The 18,660-nt window shown below is 43.3% G+C and overlaps 1 protein-coding gene across 1 annotated transcript in view; it reads right to left on the bottom strand.

Annotated features, from left to right (window-relative positions):
• Positions 1 to 18,372, bottom strand: part of COL23A1 (collagen type XXIII alpha 1 chain) — a 293,547-nt gene extending 275,175 nt beyond the window's left edge. Inside the window, exons 1-2 of the mRNA XM_083428676.1 lie at positions 17,540 to 18,372; positions 8,175 to 8,244 (exon numbers count right to left, since the gene is read on the bottom strand). Coding sequence (XP_083284802.1) covers positions 8,175 to 8,244; positions 17,540 to 17,806 — 337 coding nt within the window. The 5' untranslated portion in view covers positions 17,807 to 18,372. The remainder of the gene's footprint in view (positions 1 to 8,174; positions 8,245 to 17,539) is intronic.
• Positions 18,373 to 18,660: the final 288 nt, after the last annotated feature.

Raw genomic sequence — 18,660 nt, 5'->3', positions numbered from 1 at the left:
TTACATGCTTAGCATTTCTCATTCCATATTATGGAGTATTATTCACTATGGATTAATCATATTCTTGACCGCGTTCTCAGGCAGCATGAAGTCCTTTGCTCCTGAGAGCTGTTTCAGATGTGCATTACTTCACTTACTTCCAGGACACTGCTAACTACTGCAGGTAATTGCTTGGACAAGCCAACCTTCTGCTGCAACATCAACACATATGGTGCACAGATATCACTCCAGATGCCCCTTTGAGGCCTGTCATAAATATGCAGATGGAGCCAGGAAGGGCAGCTCTGTCATCTTTTGGACATGAACATGGGAAAGTGCAATGGGGACAGATTTGGCAACAGGTCTACAAACTAATAATACTGCCAATTGCTCCTTCTTTAAACAAAATTGCTAACAGATCTCTTGACTGGAACATATGATACTCTAAGTGTGCCACTCTGTCTTTGTTTTTAAAAGACTGAAATCATCTTCCCAATAATTTGTCATGTTTAAAAAGTTTGGGAGCTAATAATAATAATAATAATAATACTTTAAAGCCTGGCCTAATATGCAGTGAAGGAAATATTCTGATTTTGCTAAAGTTCACCACGAAATTCAACCATGATTTTCTCACGGAGAAAGGGGACACAAAAAGATTAAACATGGGCCAAGTTCCTAGGTTATTACCAAACATCAGCTAACAATTATGCACCTTTATTTCAACCACCCAAGTGAGATCCTGCCAACTGCTAACAGTAACTAGCCCACTTACTATGTCATATGTGGAGTCACTGAGCCCACCAAATTAATTTAGGTTCACCTATTCTTGCCGCATGGCTTTCACTCTGAGAAATGAAGCAACATGTGGCATTAACAGGAATCATTTCATTGTTTTTGTAAACCAGCCCAATATTGGGAAATACTTGTTTTGAATTAACTTAATGTTCCACGAACAACCCTGAATCTTTCATAAAATTATACATGCAGACATTATTAATTTGAGAAGGAAACATCTTTTTTTTTTTTAATCCTTGAGGAGACAAGACATTATGAATGGAGGTTTATCCTCCAATTTTTTGCTTGTTTGAGGCCAGCTACTGTAGTACTGTTGTGAAATAGTCATAGATTTGCTAGACAGACAGCTATTTCACACACTAGAGTAAAATTCTTACAAGAAGGATCTTGAGCTGCGCAGAAGTCCTAAGCTTTCTTTCAGTTGCTCTCCTTCACCCTATAGGTTGCTCCTCAATACAACAGACAAACAGGAATTATGAAAGAAAAAACTATTACAAGGTAAACCCCTTAGGATCTATTACCAGTTCTGACAATCTCACGATGTCTGTTACTGAAAGAGTGACAGTTATGTGCCTCGCAATGCATTTTTCAAGTGAAAATGCTCTACTTTGTATAGGTTATGTTGCAATCAATTATTGAATGAATATTTGTCTCAGATCTAACACTAACAACACTGGTCTGTGCCTCTAACCTTGCAAAAATAAATCCATTGTTACACAGTGAAGAATGGCTCTCGTCTACAAACGGTAATGAAGAAGACATCCTGGTCATGTATAAACCATTATGTCTTGGATCCAAGAACAGCCTGCCAAAAATGGATTTTCCTTCCCCCTCCTCACCCCAGCAGCCCCCATCTCAAAAACAAACAAACTTGCTCCTGATGACTGTGGCACAAGAAGGGGAAGGAAAGGAGAGGGACATTGTTGAAAGGAGAGCAGATGTACCTCCCATGAGTGCTCATTCATGCTAGCTTTAATCTGAATCCAAAACCTGTGAATACACAAGTTTTATGATACATAAATACATACCACACCTACTCTGTGGGTGGTTGTATAACACACACACACAGAGAGAGAAATTGGATTAGGGCACAAATTTACTATTCAGCTTAAAATCAAAGCAGAAACACTGTTTTTCAGTGGTGCCCATTAGGGCAGGAAAGCACTGTTAGCAATAAATTCTACAACTTGAATATTTAGGTGAAATATTCTACAATGTTGCAACCTTCCAATGTAATAATGTATTTCTACTTAAGAACCATTTGCTAAATTCACAGAAACGTAGGTGGAAAGAAACTATTTCAAAAAGTACGACTCAAAAAATGCTGGCACTAGGTTCATACTGTGATACATTAAGTAGTTTCTGTAGCAGTTACTGTCCTTCTGCTTGTACAAAAAGTATTTTGATTCAGTTTCCCTTTCATCATGCAATGTTCCAGTCCAAAGTGTAAAAAAGCCCTAATTGTACACACAATATTCTACACACAATACTGTTGAGACTGTAGTTGAGCTATGGCACTTGCATGAAGCTCCAGTCACACTACAGCAGAAAACCTTATCTAGATGCATTAATAGCCAAATAAAGAGAACAAATGAGAAACTGAACAGTTTTTCTAGACTATTTGGCTTGCCAAGCTCTAGAGCAATTTTCCACATTATAGAATGGATTTCAGATGATTTATTAGCAAATTTCTCTTAATGGTTTCAATACTTTGGTTTCTATGGTATTCATGAAATAATATTAGCTCCCTCTGGTGGTCAACTATGCCAAAGGCTTTATAGAAAGATTGCTACTTGAGAGTTTCAGAGGACACTTCCAGTGGAATATCTGCATTTTCCACACAACTTAAGTTAGTTGTGCCTAAGGTTGTGTTCCTGTACACACTTGGTTGGGAGCAAGTCCTATTGAGCCTCTACATTAACAAGAGATCAATAAACCTCCCAATTTATTTTTTGAAAGTTACAGACAGTTAACCTGAGATCAATAACATTTGGTTATTTATAGACAACTGTGAGCGTATCCCTCAGTAAGGCCAGTGCTGAGCAGGCCCTCATCCATGGTCTCCATAAAGAAAGACAGGACATGGAGAAGTTCCAAACAGTTATTTTATGTCGCTGGCATAGGGGTTTTAAGTCTATACTCTGGCTTCTCTCTCAAGACGTGGAGCTCTGTCTAGCACCCGCTGTGGAAGGGAAGAAGCATTTTTGTGGCCCCCCCAAGGGCCGTCCTTGGGGTGTCAGCCACAGATCTTTCCCAGAGTCATCTCTCTCATACTTTGTAGTGGATGGTTCCTCTCCAATCACAAGTTTCTCCTAGTCCCACCTGTGCCTCTCAGGGGTTACCCAGGTTGTGCCAGGCCATGTCAGGTGTCCATGAGTCCCAGCTGGAAGACTTAGAAGGATCTTTCTCCTCTCCTAAAGAATGCCCAGCTTATATTGAATACCTAAACAGCCTGAGATCCAAATACCATACCACAGTGTCTATGAATAAGATCAGGTAGCCTCTTTAGCAGAAGGCCTTTTCTTGAGTAGCACCCCACCTTTGTAATGTCATTCCTAAGGAGACATGTCTGGCACCAACATTCATAGCTTTACTTATTTGCACAAACATTTTGGATGATTTTGTGGGGTTTTTTTTAATTTTTTCTGTTTTTGTTCAGCTCTTGTCTTGTTTCATGTTTTCATGCTTATTTGTTGGTTTTAAATTAAGAAATATTTTTAATAAAGGATTCAGCTTAAGTGCACTGCTGTTCCCAGAGCCTCTGTTCTTTGCCAAGGGTATGAGTATGGATCACCTCTTTCAAGTGGGCAAGTTCCTACTGCTCTCCCCACCCTGCCTTCCTCTCACTGCCCAGAATGGCACTTACTCCTGCTGGCTGCCTTGCCTCTTTCCTCAGGCACACCTGTTGAAGGTACTGCCTTCCCTCTTCCCATGCCCCAGGCAGCCATCCTCCTTCATTCTCTTTCTCCTCCATGCTTTTCTCCTTAATCTCCAGTTACTTCATCTGCCCTCCCTATGTCTCCCTAGAGTCATTTAAAGGGTTCCACAGCCTCTGTGGCGCCTGTTGATCACTGGACCAGGCGTAAGTGAGTAGTGTTGTTGTTTAGTCGTTTAGTCGTGTCCGACTCTTCGTGACCCCATGGACCAGAGCACGCCAGGCCCTCCTGTCTTCCACTGCCTCCCGCAGTTTGGTCAAACTCATGTTTGTAGCTTCGAGAACACGGTCTAACCATCTCACCCTCTGTCGTCCCCTTCTTCTTGTGGCCTCAATCTTTCCCAACATCAGGGTCTCTTCCAGGGAGTCTTCTCTTCTCATGAGGTGGCCAAAGTATTGAAGCCTCAGCTTCACGATCTGTCCTTCCAGTGAGCACTCAGGGCTGATTTCCTTAAGAATTGATACATTTGATCTTCTTGCAGTCCATGGGACTCTCAAGAGTCTCCTCCAGCACCATAATTCAAAAGCATCAATTCTTCGGCGATCAGCCTTCTTTATGGTCCAGCTCTCGCTTCCATACTTCACTACTGGGAAAACCATGGCTTTTACAATACGGACCTTTGTTGGCAAGGTGATGTCTCTGCTTTTTAATATGTTGTCTAGGTTTGCCATCGCCTTTCTCCCAAGGAGCAGGCGTCTTTTAATTTTGTGGCTGCTGTCACCATCTGCAGTGACCATGGAGCCCAAGAAAGTAAAATCTCTCACTGAGTGGTACACCCCAGTGATATTACAAATCCACTCCACTTCCCAGTGGGGAGGAGTTGCGGTGGACCGCATGGCCACCCACTCCCCACCGGGGGCAGGGGACTTTGTCCCCCGTTGCCTGGGAGATCCTGGCCATGTCAGAGCCCAGCCAGCCAATCCGCTGGCCAGGGGGGCGTGGCCGGGGGCTGTTTAAACTGAGGAGTGAGCCAGAGGACTTCCTCTTTGGCTCACTTCCTCAATCACCCTCCCTCCCTCCCTATTTTGCAGGTTAGGCAATGGCCTTGCTTTGGACTTCGGCTGGTTGCCTTGGTTGTCCGAGGGGCCTGGTAGGAATTTTTACACTTGGCAAATTGGCACTGGTCACTTGGTTTTCACCTACCTTGTAGCAATCATCACAATTTTGTTAGGGTTGTGCTTAGGCATTGTTTGACCTTGTGTGAGGGAGGGGAGGTGTGGCCATCACCTGCCCCTCTATGCTTAAGGGTATTCCGTTAAAGGAATCCGGGGGTGTTGATCTTGTCCGAAGCCCAGCTGGGGGCTAGGGCCTTGACATGACCCCGATGGGAACACCAGGGGGAGCTTGAGTTGGTTCGCATCGACAGGGCTCCCCCTACCGGTGGCTTACCCTTTCTGGACTTCCTGCACAAAGGGCAGGAGTCAGATATAGTCAGGTCCAATCAATGCCTAAGCCAATACCGCTTACATTCTGTAATTCAATAAAGTTGTGGCCAAAATTTGCCCAGTAACGTACTCCTAATATCTGCGTCCTTGTGTGAGTTATTTCCAATGAGGGGGTGGCTGCGGGGTCCCGACACACAATAGGTCCTAACATAGACTCCAAGGCAGCAAGGAGAGGAGGGCAAGTGTCTGAATCTTTTGATCAATTTTCAATCATGTGTCGCAATTTATAATAGTGTTTGAACCCAATTTTTTTTTTTTTTGTTTAATGAATCATGGTTCTGTGGTTTCAGGCCAAGATCCCAAGAGCCTATACCACTGGTTCCATATGTCTTAATCAGCAACCTACATCCCATGCAACAAATGTTGTTTTTTTAGTGGAGGTGATTTTCCAAAATAGTTTATGTTGCATCACATGTGTGTCTGCTATTTAAAATTAAAAAGGCCAGTCCTACTGGCCATGCCCCAAGACTCTGAGCACAGCTAAGTGGTAGCTCTCTGGATGCTGGCCATAACTGGCACCTCATATACTGATCCAGTTAAATGAGAATTTTGCCACAATACTGGCCGCAACTCCTGTAATTGCCCAGTAAGTAGATCTACCAATAAATTAGCCTGTGTATGAGTATAATCACTCTGCTGGAAGGCAACTTTACCATGTTCCTGGAATATTTTTCTTCTCCTTTTAAAGCAGAACTATAGGCATCGCAGTTGCCAAGCTGAAAGCCACAGCCACATGCTTCCCTTGTTCCCAAGTCACGAATTCAGTTCCATACAGAAATTGACATGATTTCCCCCACAGTGAGGAGCAATGCAGATAGGGGAAATCATGTGCAGAGAGGGATAAATGTCCCTCCCCTCAGCACTGCAGCCCTGATCCAAACCTCTCCCTACATATCTTCCTTTAAAATGACTGGCAATCTGAGTGCAGACTTATTGTCCAGTTTGGCCCTGAAGAGACCAGAGAATGGAGGAGGATGGAGAAGAAGGCAGGTAGGCAAGAAGATTGCTTCTCAGGAAGAACAGAAGGACAAAAAGAAGCACATAAATAAGGAGATGGGTTTCCCTCAATCCTTCCCGTCTCACTCTCTTATTTTGTCTTCCTGTCATATTTTTTAATTCTACATTTATATCTCACTGTTCTCCTGAGATGGAGCCCAAAATGGCACACATGTGGTTCCCAAGCAGTCACTCCTCCAGACACTGACCAGACTCATACCTGCTTAGCTTCAGAAAGGTGGTGGCTTTATGACCCAGTAGGCAGGGTGAACAAAAGGCCAGCAAGAGAACCTTCTAAGCTATTCTAACCACTTAACATTAGCAGATATCAGTTGACTGCAAAATGTCAAATGCAACCCCAAACTCCCTCACTCACCCAGATCCTGCATCACTTTTCCTAGCCAGCAGACCAGTGTCATCATAATCAGGGAACCTAGCTGTATTTTGTTTTCAAGTGTAGGTATTTACACAAAAGAGAAGGCAAAAATAAGGAACAGCTCAATCCTACGAATCAGCCTCACAAGTGCTTCTGTGCAGAGGATAAGGTCTGCCAACAATAATGCCAGCCCATTGTAACAATAATGCTATGTCTACTCTGCTAGGAATCGAAACTAACTCTGCAGTGGAAGCATACATTTCAATGCAAAATGGACACAAGACTGTAATCAGAAACCCCAATGAAAGATATTCATTCTGCTCCAACAACCAAAACATACATTTAAAAATTAGACAGACTTCCTGTTCCTCAAACGTAACTGACATTTTGACATGCAAGAAAGAATTTTAGATTAACGTCACAATCAATCTAGCCTATTTTAAAGAAAGTCAGTCTAGACTTTGAGCTTAAAGACAGCTATCAATTTATTTGCTAGTGGTTAGCTAAGTAAGAGGACTGTAATTATACTGTTACGTTTAAAAGAGCTATAAGTCGAATATTTAAAACTATTATACATAATTTAAAGATCAAAAGAAGATAGCATGCTTTCCCCTTTCTCACGATTTCAGAAACGATGCTGAGCCAGACTTATAAGTTTTATGTCCACTTAGGTCAGGAAAATTCCTGCTTACAATCTTTTGTCTGTTATGGTTCCAAATGCTGGAGCCTGCGATGTTTTCATTACTAAATAATATATGAACCAACGATGTGTAGGTGGACTTTGGTTTCTGTACAAAACAAAGATATTCATATGGAAGCATTTGACCCCATCATCTAAAAAACGACCCTGCTCATATGATGCGCAGACATGTCTAATATGGGATAGCATGCTTCATGCTGCTCCAAGTATTATGGGCAATATTCATACAAACAACTGAGTATTTGCATACTTTGTCCATACTGAAGCCATTAGACACTTATTCATTAGTTTGACCTCACAAAACACAGCTGTAACAAAAACATATCAAAACCATTCAATTATTCATTTGAGTTATTTGCTACGATGAGAGGCGAAAAGCTTACAGGGTGACTATATAAAAGCAGTTCTTACATAGTAAGTCAGAGGTGGGTTTAGGGTAGTGCAACTGGTGTGGCTGCACTGGAGGCTGCGCTGCAAGGGCGCCACAACAATGCTGTAGAATGGAGCAAGAGGGGGGAGGGATGCCAAATTTTAGTGTCGCACAGGGCGCCACTGAAATTTGAGAGCTCAAAGCCCGCCACCGACTCAGTGAAAGGACTTGGAGATTTGATAAAGGTTACTTTTGATAAACAGAAAAAGCATGTAAGTGTATAATTTATATATCAGGCATAATTTATAGCATGATGAGAGCAAAGCCATTGTAGAAATCGCAAAAGGCAATGAATTTATCACATCAGCTACTCGTTTCTTACCATCTGCAGCAGAGAAGTCTGTCAGATTACTTTGAGAGGGAAGACAACCTTTCTACATTCAAAACCTCTTTGCAATTGCACACGGGCAAATGCATGTCAGGAGGACAATTCTCATCACAAAAAAATCACTGCAGGTGTTTTTCATATTTTTCTGGTAAGACATTCTCAGTAACAACAAGTGACCATTCTACATACCTGGTGGGCACCTGCATTCAGATGATACGTCTCTTGCTGTACGCAGTTTGGCTAATCCTTCACTCAGTTTCTGTTGGGGGGTGGGAGGACAAAAGCATATAATTACAGAAAAGAAGTGGTGTGGGTGGGTGCATGCAAATGCGCCCTTTAAACTGTATTACTGCTATTATTCATATACATACAATCCAGAGTTAAGCATTATGGCCCGCTGATTTCAATAGGAAAGTTAAGCCCATGCTTGCATCCCCCCCCCCCCGCCCACTGAAACCATGAGATTTAAAATTGTACAGATTGACCACAATCTGTATTGTTAGCATGTGATGCGCCGTCTAAACTTTCTTTGTAGAAGACTTCATAGAACCATAGAATTGTAGAGTTGGGAGGGTCCTGAGGATCATCTAATCCAGGCTTCCTCAACCTTGGCCCTCCAGATGTTTTTGGCCTACAGCTCCCATGATCCCTAGCTAGTAGGACCAGTGGTTAGGGATGATGGGAATACTAGTCCCAAAACATCTGGAGGGCTGAGTTTGGGGGTGCCTTATCTAATCCAACCCCCTGCACAGCAGGAATCTCAAGTAAAGTATCCATGACAGATGGCCATCCAATCTCTGCTTAAAAACCTTCAGGGAAGGAGAGTCCACCCCTTTTGAGGAAGTCCATTTCACTGTTTTAGCATACAGTTATGAGATTCTATGATACAGCACTCCCAAATACATGGCAATGGTGGAAATTTATTAGGCTATGAAAGGTTGTCCCTGCCTGTATATGAAGAAGGCTTTTCTAATCTTGGGGTCATTTTTGGTGGGGGTGGTGGGTTTTTTTAAACCAAGTGTGATGAATTGATTCAGAAACAGAACACTCTTAGTACGTTGGTGACTAGCGTACTTCTCCATGTTCTTCTGTGCAGAGTTCTAGAAGGCTTAACTACAAATCCCTAATGTAGTTATTTATTTTATGAAATGCTTAAGGGTTGTCATTTATAAAGCCTGCTGAATTCCCAACAACATGGGTAGCAACACTAAACAACTCTTGGTTGTATTTCACATTAGCTAGCATCCATAGGACTGTTTTGTCTTTTAAGATGAAGAAATGCGAGTATTGGTTTTTGTATTGTACAGATATTTGTGCTGTATGTTGTAAACCATCTTGCAGTCTTTTGATGAAGGGCAGTATATAAATTTAATAAATAATACTAAATAACAAAAACAGCAGCAATAGCAATCATAATTGGATCTGCTTGTAGCACAAACACCACAACCATTTTGCCATGTTTTGCTCCAATTCTCTCCCACAAATGCCAAACCACGGTGTTTCTCCTTAAGTAGTGATTTCCTTCGGGTGTATGTAGATCATTTCTGGTCTGGGAGAACATGCAGGGGAGAATTCAAGGAAAGGATTAAACACTCACATTTTGATTCACTCCCTCAATTGCAAAACCATATTGTTCCAAAATGTCTAGTTCCAACCGTAGTTGCAGACACTTCCAAGTTTTAGGACTGGCCAATAAGCTGAATGTTTTAAGGCTACTAGGAAACAATATAGTTATTGTGAATTAAACCAGTGTTGTTTGTTTACAACTACATACTTCTTTAATCTGCACTCATTAACATTTCTGCTCTAGCATGAAGACCATCCACTTTGAATTGAAGTCTTTGTTTCAGAACAAGTACAGAGAGGTATTACTACATCCCAGTCTTTGGGCAGGGGGTGTTAATGCATTAAATTTTTTAGTTAAATGGCAACTTGGTACCAAAGTAAAGTTTACAGAGAAGCCTTTGACTGCACTATTTAGAATTTCAATTGGCTATGCTTCCAAAAAGCTCTTCGCAAACTTATTAAATATTTGAACAGATAACCATATTTGGATTTTGCACCCCCTGCAAAGTTTTAATTACTTCCCAATGTCTCTGCTGGTTTTCTGCCCTATGACTCAAATTTTAACTAAACAATGACAGACATTTCTAACAATATTCTACATTAAAATCAAGTGTAAATACTAGCTGCTGAAACCAATTTTCTAAAAAATTTAATGTTGCAAATTCAAATAACAATTATTTTTCCAGATGTAAAATTCACATTGATGATATGCAATTAACGATGTCATAAGAATCCAAAGTGGAGGATGCTGAACTGCCATATCTAGAGCTTGAAGTGTACATAATGGCAAAGAAGAAGGTAGAACAGAATGGCATTTTTCCTTGCTGAGTTTTGTCATGTTTTTTTAAAAAACTATATCCCCACTCATGGAGAATACATACACCTGCTGCATGACTGGCACATGTCTTGATCACCCTGTCTTCTAGGTTCAGTTGCACCTAACTACTTCAAATCTATACCTTCACTAAAATGCCTCCAGCACGATCATTTTTTTTTGCTTCTACCAACACTAGAACTCCTGTATCAACAAGGCAAGGGCCATGGAGGTTTCTGCAGTTGTGAGGTCACATGAGGCTGGATCTCACTATCCAAGGGCATATGTCTCCTCCATCTGCAGAAAAAGACCAGAAGCATTTTAGACCCCTGAGTCATGCTCCCAGGGATCATAGGTTTGCACACTAAGGATTAAGCATATACATTGATGCATTTTAAAACAATAATTTTCTTAACTATTACATTGCTGAGAGAGGGCCTTTAGGTACATTTTTTGCCTTACATGCAGTGGCGTAGCGTGGGTTGTCAGCACCCGGGGCAAGGCAAGTAATTTGCGCCCCCCCCCCGCTGCACTGTCCCTCCCCCAGATAGTCCCTCGCTCTCTCTCCGCACCGCACTGCACGCCTGGCACCCTCCCCTCCACAGTGGGCGGCGACCCGGTGGCTCGGATCGGATTCGCACAGCCAGCACTGCAGTGAGAGAGAGTGAGTGAGCCAGGTAGGGGCAGAGAGCTGCGAGTGCGAGCGCCCCCCCAGATGTTGCGCCCGGTGTGGCCGGCCCCCCCTGCACCCCCCCACGCTACGCCACTGCTTACATGATAGACACCAATAACTTTTATTGGCTGCCAACAACCGGCCTATACTCTCATATAACCTACCCTCTGGATGCAACTCAGGGAATCAGTATTAAGCATTTTACGTGTACCCACACTAAAAAGATTCCTTCAAGCTTCATACTTTGCTCACCTAGTACCACTGATAACAAACAGAATCCACATGTCCAGAGTCCAAAGCAGTTTTAACAATTCACTGTTATATTTCCTTCTTTGCTTTCTTTAGATTATTTATATAGTGCTCACCTACATTCCTAACTAAAACCACTCATAAGCATTTTTCTAACACAGTAAGAGATAATCCCTGCCTTTAAAAGTTCATACAATCAAAAGACAAGATAAAACACACCTGAATTTCCAGGTAGGGCTGTGATATTATTATTATTCATAATAATAACAACAACAACAACAACAACAACAACAACAACAACAACAACACCCCTCCGTTTTGACTCATTTAGCAGCTGTGGTCACTCCTACAGAAGGATGGCCTCTGAGACACATGGCTTTGTAACCTTCAGCATGGACTACTGTAATGCACTCTGTATGGGGTGGCCTCCAAAGACTGCTGAGAAACTTTGCCAGGTCCAAAAGTGTCTGCCTGATTAGTTACAGGGTGAGCCAAAGGGAATACATTAACCAGATGCTAAAACCAGTTGCTTTCCACCTTCTTTTCAAGTGCAATTCTGAGTGCTAGTTTTAACCTTTAAGCCCTAAACAACCACAGCCAAGACTGAGGAAAAAATTCTTTCGTCAAACTCAGAATACACTTAGAAGAGACCCAGCCCAGAGCCTTTTCTTTGCCCTGACTGGAAGACACAAAAGAGCCGGACTCTCTCAGTAGTTAACTGCTCCTCTTTATATTGTAAACTGCCCTGTGATCCTCAGGTGAAGGGTGGTATATAAATTTTAAGAATAAGAATAAGAATTCCCTTACCAGGAAAGCCTGCCAGGCAGATTCCAATTTAACATGAGAACAGTGCAAACATAAATTTTAGCAGGAGTTTGAGAAGTGAGTTGGGTGTTATTTCAAGCAACTTTTTATGTTTACTTTTTGGAGTGCAATTTGCACTTGTTTATGGGGATTTAACTGATTTATTCTATAAAAAAAGATTAAGTTGTTTGATTTTGTAAGCCATCCTAAGGATTTATCTGGAACCAAAGTGACAAAAGGACAAGTGCAAACACAGTGGTACCTTGGTTTATGAACTTAATCTGTTCCGGAAGTCCGTTCTTAAACCAAAACGTTCTTAAACCAAAGTGTGCTTTCCCATAGCAGCGGGGGACTCAATTTACAAATGGAACACACTCAACAGGAAGTGAAACATGTTCTTATTCCAAGGCAAAGTTCATAAACCAAAACACCTACTTCCAGGTTTGCAGCATTCTTAATCCAAGTTGTTCATAAACTAAGCTGTTCTTAAACCAAGGTACCACTGTAAATGAAAAAATGCAGGGCACAACATACAAATTGGAACTGTCATTTGGGCTGTAATCCTATACACAATTTACCTGGGAGTAGACTCCATTAAACTCTATGGGACTTGCCTCTGAACAAGATTGCATAGGATTTCACTAAAAGTGGCAAATGCATGATAAGATGGAAAAATATTTCATGAAAGCATTAATCTTTTTTTATTTTTGAATCAAAATGCCTTTGTATAATGAAGCTCAAAAGGACACGATCACTTCCTCCCAAAGTTCCCAGTACTTCCACATTGTCGGTCAGTTTCTCCCTGTTGGTGAGGACCAGTTCCAAGATAATGATGGATATAGCTGGGCAAACTGGCTGCCTCCAAAGTAACTCTGAATGTTCGTTGGAGGAAGGCAGTTTGCCTAGCTATATACAATCTATTAACAAAAACAGAGAAGTTTCTCTACTTAGCCTATTTGTTCTGTGTATTCACCAATGTACAGTGGTGCCTCGGGTTACATACGCTTCAGGTTACAGACTCCGCTAACCCAGAAATAGTACCTCAGGTCAAGAACTTTGCTTCAGGATGAAGCATCAGGCGGCAGCAGGAGGCCCCATTAGCTAAAGTGGTGCTTCAGGTTAAGAACAGTTTCAGGTTAAGAACAGACCTCCGGAACGAATTAAGTACTTAACCCGAGGTACCACTGTAACTGATTTCCTAAACTTATTGATTAGAGGAATTCTACAGGTTTCCTTTAGGACAAGGTCTGACAGGTCAGAGAGGTGGTAGCCTGGGAGAAATGCTCACCCTTTGACGACAAGCTGTTCTTGTCCTTAGGAATATTTCTATGCAAGTTCATTTGAGATCTCCATGACTGTGTGGTTTCACCTACAGAGATACTCTTGGGACATTTTGTGCAGTATGAGAGTGAGCTATACCACATGCTGCAATGCCCCCTTGGAGCTCTCTTCTTTCAGCTAGCATGCCATCACTGATCTCCCTTCAGTGACATCTCCTCCCTTCTTTGGCACTGTCCCTTAACAACTAAAAATAACAAGCTGGCAATACAGTTAATAGGCAACATTACATTTGCTTCCCTTAAGGAAATGCTTTAGCAAAAAGAACTTCCAAGGTTTAAGATTGCTTTTCTATACTGCCTTCCATTATTCCTTAGTCAATCAGTGAATTGTTCAAATCCTGAAGCCATCAAGTCCGTTTGTGGCTTATGCACATGAGCACATCAAGGAAACCAGTGAACCATCTTATAAAATATAGGAAGGCAATGAAGAACTAGTTCTTCATACTGTGGATTTTGAGGCTAAGAATTATCTTCTGACATACATGACAATATTATAAAAGGAAGTGATTCACATAATGCCACAAGTAATGCACAATCCTTAACTGTCAAACACCTAACATGTTGTAGTAAGTTTCAGGGAGTGTTGCTATGAGCTATTAGGGTGGTCAAGTAAAGGAGAGGTGAGGGCTCTGGCAGCTTTAATAGCTGTGCAGAGAATGAAATTTCAGCAGGTGTAGCTTACATAGAATTCTCTCTTCTACACAACTAATACAGGAGCAGGAGCCCTGGTCTTTCTTTCTTTCTTTCTTTCTTTCTTTCACGTGGTCACCCTATCATCATAAGAACATAAATAATAAGAAAGCATTCCCTAAGGAACATATGGAGTTCCATATTATTGGTTTATACGAATGTAAATATGATCTTGGTAAATGCCCATCATGGAAATGTAACCCTCACCATAGCCAATACTTGCAAGACATTATAGTGTAATTCTAGGTGCGTTTGTTGAGAAGTCCACTGAGTTCAATGGGGCTTATACACTACTAAATGTGTAAAGTTTTGCAGCCTAAGACTGCAATCCTACACACACATACCTGGATATAAGCTCAGAACTTAACCTGGAGCAGACACACATAGAATTTCCCTGGCACTCATTTAAAACAAAGCAGCTGACTTAATAGTAATAATAGTAATAATATATTATTATTATTATTATTATTATTATTATTACCCCACCCATACATGGTGTTAATCAATGGATAATCTACGGTGTTAATTATTCATTGATTTATCATCCAAGTGCTTCAGTACAGTCAAAAGACTTCAAAAAATATATCAAATATGCTAAAAAATTGCTCAACAATTAAATATTATCCAACAATCGAATTCCATTTTACAGAGCAAGAAACAATTTGTAATACTAAACAAAAATTAATGATTTACAAAATGTATCTGGACAGGGATGAAAGTTCCCATTAGAGAGCTAAGATTTTGCATCCCACCTGTATTTTGCTATCTTTACAATGATGCCTCTTCAACCTAAAATCAAGCCAACATATATATGCTGTCCATATCTTATCCGTAATTATCATTCCAAGTAAAGAACTGGTTCTGCTATGTCAGTTCCTTTCGCTGCACTACTACTACTACTACTACTCCAAAAGTTACTTCCCCACTCCTCCCCTCTTGCTCTTCTAGATCAGTCTTTCCTAACCGTGTGCCCTTCAGCTGTTACAGACTGCAGCTTTCATCAGTCCTCACCAACCTGGCCATGCTGGCTGGGACCAATAAGAGTTGTAGTCCAAAACATTTGGAGGGAAGCAGGCTAGGGAAGGCTAGTTATTTATCACATACAAATAACCTTGAACTGATCATACAAACGACATAGAAATTCCATCCCAAATCCAAAATACTGATATAAGTGCTCTATCTATAGCCAGGAGCGCACTCCAGGATATACTGCAAGTTTTACTGTGGCAGCAAAGGGATTAGGATGGAATATGCTTAACAGTTATTGGACAATTGCCTTACATGAGTGAGCTGTTAGTAATACAGCAGACTTAAGAATCCATGTAGCCTGGGAAGCATGCCCACACTATCCAGAACTGTCCATGTTTGATGGATGACATTTGAAGCTCTGCAAGATCTGTATCCGTCAGGTCCATCTGAAAACTCCCTGCTACTATTTCCTTGACTTGGCTGCTCACAATCAACAGCAAAACGGGTTAAAGACAGCCTATATACACTGCTGTCAGGTTTAAACATTGAGCAACTTGGGGGCAATTTTTCCATAATGGAGCTATACCTACTTAATGATTTACTCTGGCCTTATTTTACATATATTTTTTCATAAAGTATTCACAACCAAGAGCTGTCTTGTACAATCTAATATCAAGACAACTCACAGGGAAACTGTGCTCTTAGTGCGAGTCTGGATCTGAAGCATTTAACAATTAAAAGGTCTATCCATGATCTCCAGAATTCAAACAGCTGGCACATACTCCAAAGTCTTATGGATAAGAAAACCCTAAGTGTCATAATGAATGTTATCTAAAACTACTGGTTCAATAACATTCTCTGTCTCCTGTGGCATGAACCTTCACACTAGTCTCTGGAGAGATAATCAATATTAGCTCATTGGAACAGAATAATTAAAAAACATTGTGCACTTTAAAGACTTGTATATTTATATTATAATGAAAGCTTATGCAATAAATAAATAAATGTGTTGGTCTTTATGGTGCCACAAGGCTCTTTCTCACATTTATATTAGTGGTTCTCACAAAAAGAGAACCCACCAGTGGAGAATCATGAAGTTTCATCACCACACAGATCAAAGAAGCTGGGCAATTAGGAAGGTCCTCTTGAGGAAACACAATTAACTTTTGTAAGCAGTAAAATGTTTGGCACTTTGCTTCCATACAAGCCTTAGCATCCATCAAAATGCTTTTCATCATGCAATTAGCACACAAGCTCCAAGATATGGGTCACACTTTGTAAACCTTTGCAACTCTATTCAGAAGTACTCGAGAAATGCAATTAAATTTCTCTTTAAATCTTACAATAGCACTAACATGAAAAGGTTACTAAAGTACCTCTTATTTTGAGGAATTATTGTTAAAATGATGGGGATTTTCTCAGTCTTACAGAATGTTATGTTCGTAATATTCAAACTTCTTCAGTGGTCCATAGAGCTTATTTTTGAAAATTTGATTCAGTCATCAACGCATGTTTTCAAAAGGTGCTGATGGCCAAGCTTTCCCCTGAGTGATAGCTTAGTTGGTAGAGCATGAGGTTCTTAATCTCAGGGTCCTGGGTTTGAGCCCCATGCTGGGTGAAAGATTCCCACACTGCAGGAGACTTGATGATCCTTGTGATCCCTTCCAATGCTACAATTCTATGATTCTATGAAATCACACCCTTTGATATGAAAGCTCTTTCTCCTCTAATCCCAGATGTACTGGATCTGGCTGTAGTGTACTGAAGGACAGCATTCTGCACATGCTCAAAAGCACTCTTTTGCTCCCCACCTTTTGGAACGCATAGCCCTGGAATCTGAACATATTTTCCTGGCAGTGTCTGACTAGGGCTAAGGAAATCTGAGTTCTAAGCCACTCAGTTCACTGCACGACACTGGGCCAGTCGATATATCTCAGCCTAGGCTGTTTTAATGAGGAAGAGGGTGGAGAGAGAAGGATAAGGAACGCTGTTCCAAACTCCTTGGAGGGAGGGAGGAGGATAACGGCACGCAACCAAGGGCACCCCATAAACTTCGCATTCAAAGAAGCTGGAGACGCTAGTCTGCCTGCCCCTCCAGCAGCTAAGTGAGAAGTGGTAACCCGATTCGCCTGCTGCAGCAGAAGCGACACCAGTGTCCTGGAAGGCACTTTCAAGGCGAACATAGCGCAGCGCGCGCTTGGGGGAGCCACGGTCTGCCAGCGCTTCATCCGATCGAAAGCTCTGGCCACGTTCGTGAAGCTCCCAGGCTTGGTCAGCCTTGGAAGGCGCTCTTCATGCGGCTCAGGGCTCTTGGCATACGCCACGGTGGATCCCTGTCAATCACCGCGAGTTGTTGGAGAAGTTGGAGACGGAGAGAGCTGCCCTGCCCGCCTCCAGAGTCCTAGGGGTCCCAGGCGCCAGCAGCCCGTCCGCCTCCCTGCCCACTCACCTCCTGCAGGAGCCCGTCCACCTGAGGCTGCAGCAGGGCGAGCAGGGGCTCGGCGCCGAGCTGCTCGCCGGGGCTCCACGCGCGGCCGGCGGCCAACTCTTCCTCGAGGGCCACCAGCCGGCCCTCGAGCCGAGAGGTCTTGGCGTTGAGCAGGAAGCAGGCGCCCACCGAGAGGAGCGAGAAGAGCAGCGAGACGACGGCGGGGCCCTTGCCAGTGCCGCCGGGGGGCGAAGCCGCGGGCGCCTTCTTCTCCCGGGGCTCGCTCATTGCGCGGGGAGGGTGGCGGGCTCACGGTCCCCTCAGGGGGGAGGCGGCGGCGGCTCCTGAGGCGGCTCGCTCCTCGCTCCTCACACTTGGGGCGCGCTCGGCGGCGGCACCTCCTGGCAGCCGGCTGTTGAGGAAAGTGGGGCAGGAAGTTTGGGAAGCGTGGCCTCTTTCCCTAGCATGGCCCTCCAGCTGCGCGGGGCGGGGGCGGGGTGGTAGGTGGGTGGTGGACTCTCCTCCTCCTCCTCCTCCTCCCTCCTCAGCGCTCTGGGACTGGGGAGGGGGAGAAGCTCGCCAGCCCACTCCTCGTCCTCCCTGGGGATTCCGACGCGGGTAGCCTCCCCCCCCCCCAATGGTTTCTCCTCAGTCTCCTCCCAGCGCGCGCGGGAGCTGCGCAAATAGCCCCGGCTGAAAGGGGAGAAGGGCGCTTCCAAAGCTGGAGGTGGGCTAAGAAGGGGCTCGTCTGCCAGCCTCGAGTCGTGCCTGCAGCTGCGGAGGTGTCAAATGCGGAAGGATTCTCCTCTCTCCGCGCGCCTCTGCGCTTTGAGGAAGGAGATTGCCGCCGTCCTGTCCGTCGCTTGCTCTGGAAGAGGGTCCTGTCCCTTGAAACCACCGGGACTATTTCCAAGCGCTGGAGGCAGCCGGCGAGGTCTGTCAAGGGACGTGGAAGGCGGCTGGGGTGAGGGGTGAGGGCTCCGCCGCGTGCGGCTCCTCTTCTTTGCTCCGACTTTGCGAAACGGAAGGGCCACAAAAGTCCCGAAAGACCCAACGAAGCCACTCAGCAAGAGGCATTTGTTTGTGACGCTTCACTTATTATGGGCAACCCGTCCTTCAAACCCGCAGGACGGTTTACACAC

The sequence above is a fragment of the Podarcis tiliguerta genome (genome assembly GCF_965153285.1).
Source record: "Podarcis tiliguerta genome assembly, chromosome: 2".
Classification (NCBI taxonomy): domain Eukaryota; kingdom Metazoa; phylum Chordata; class Lepidosauria; order Squamata; family Lacertidae; genus Podarcis; species Podarcis tiliguerta.
This window is presented reverse-complemented; position numbering and strand designations above follow the sequence as displayed.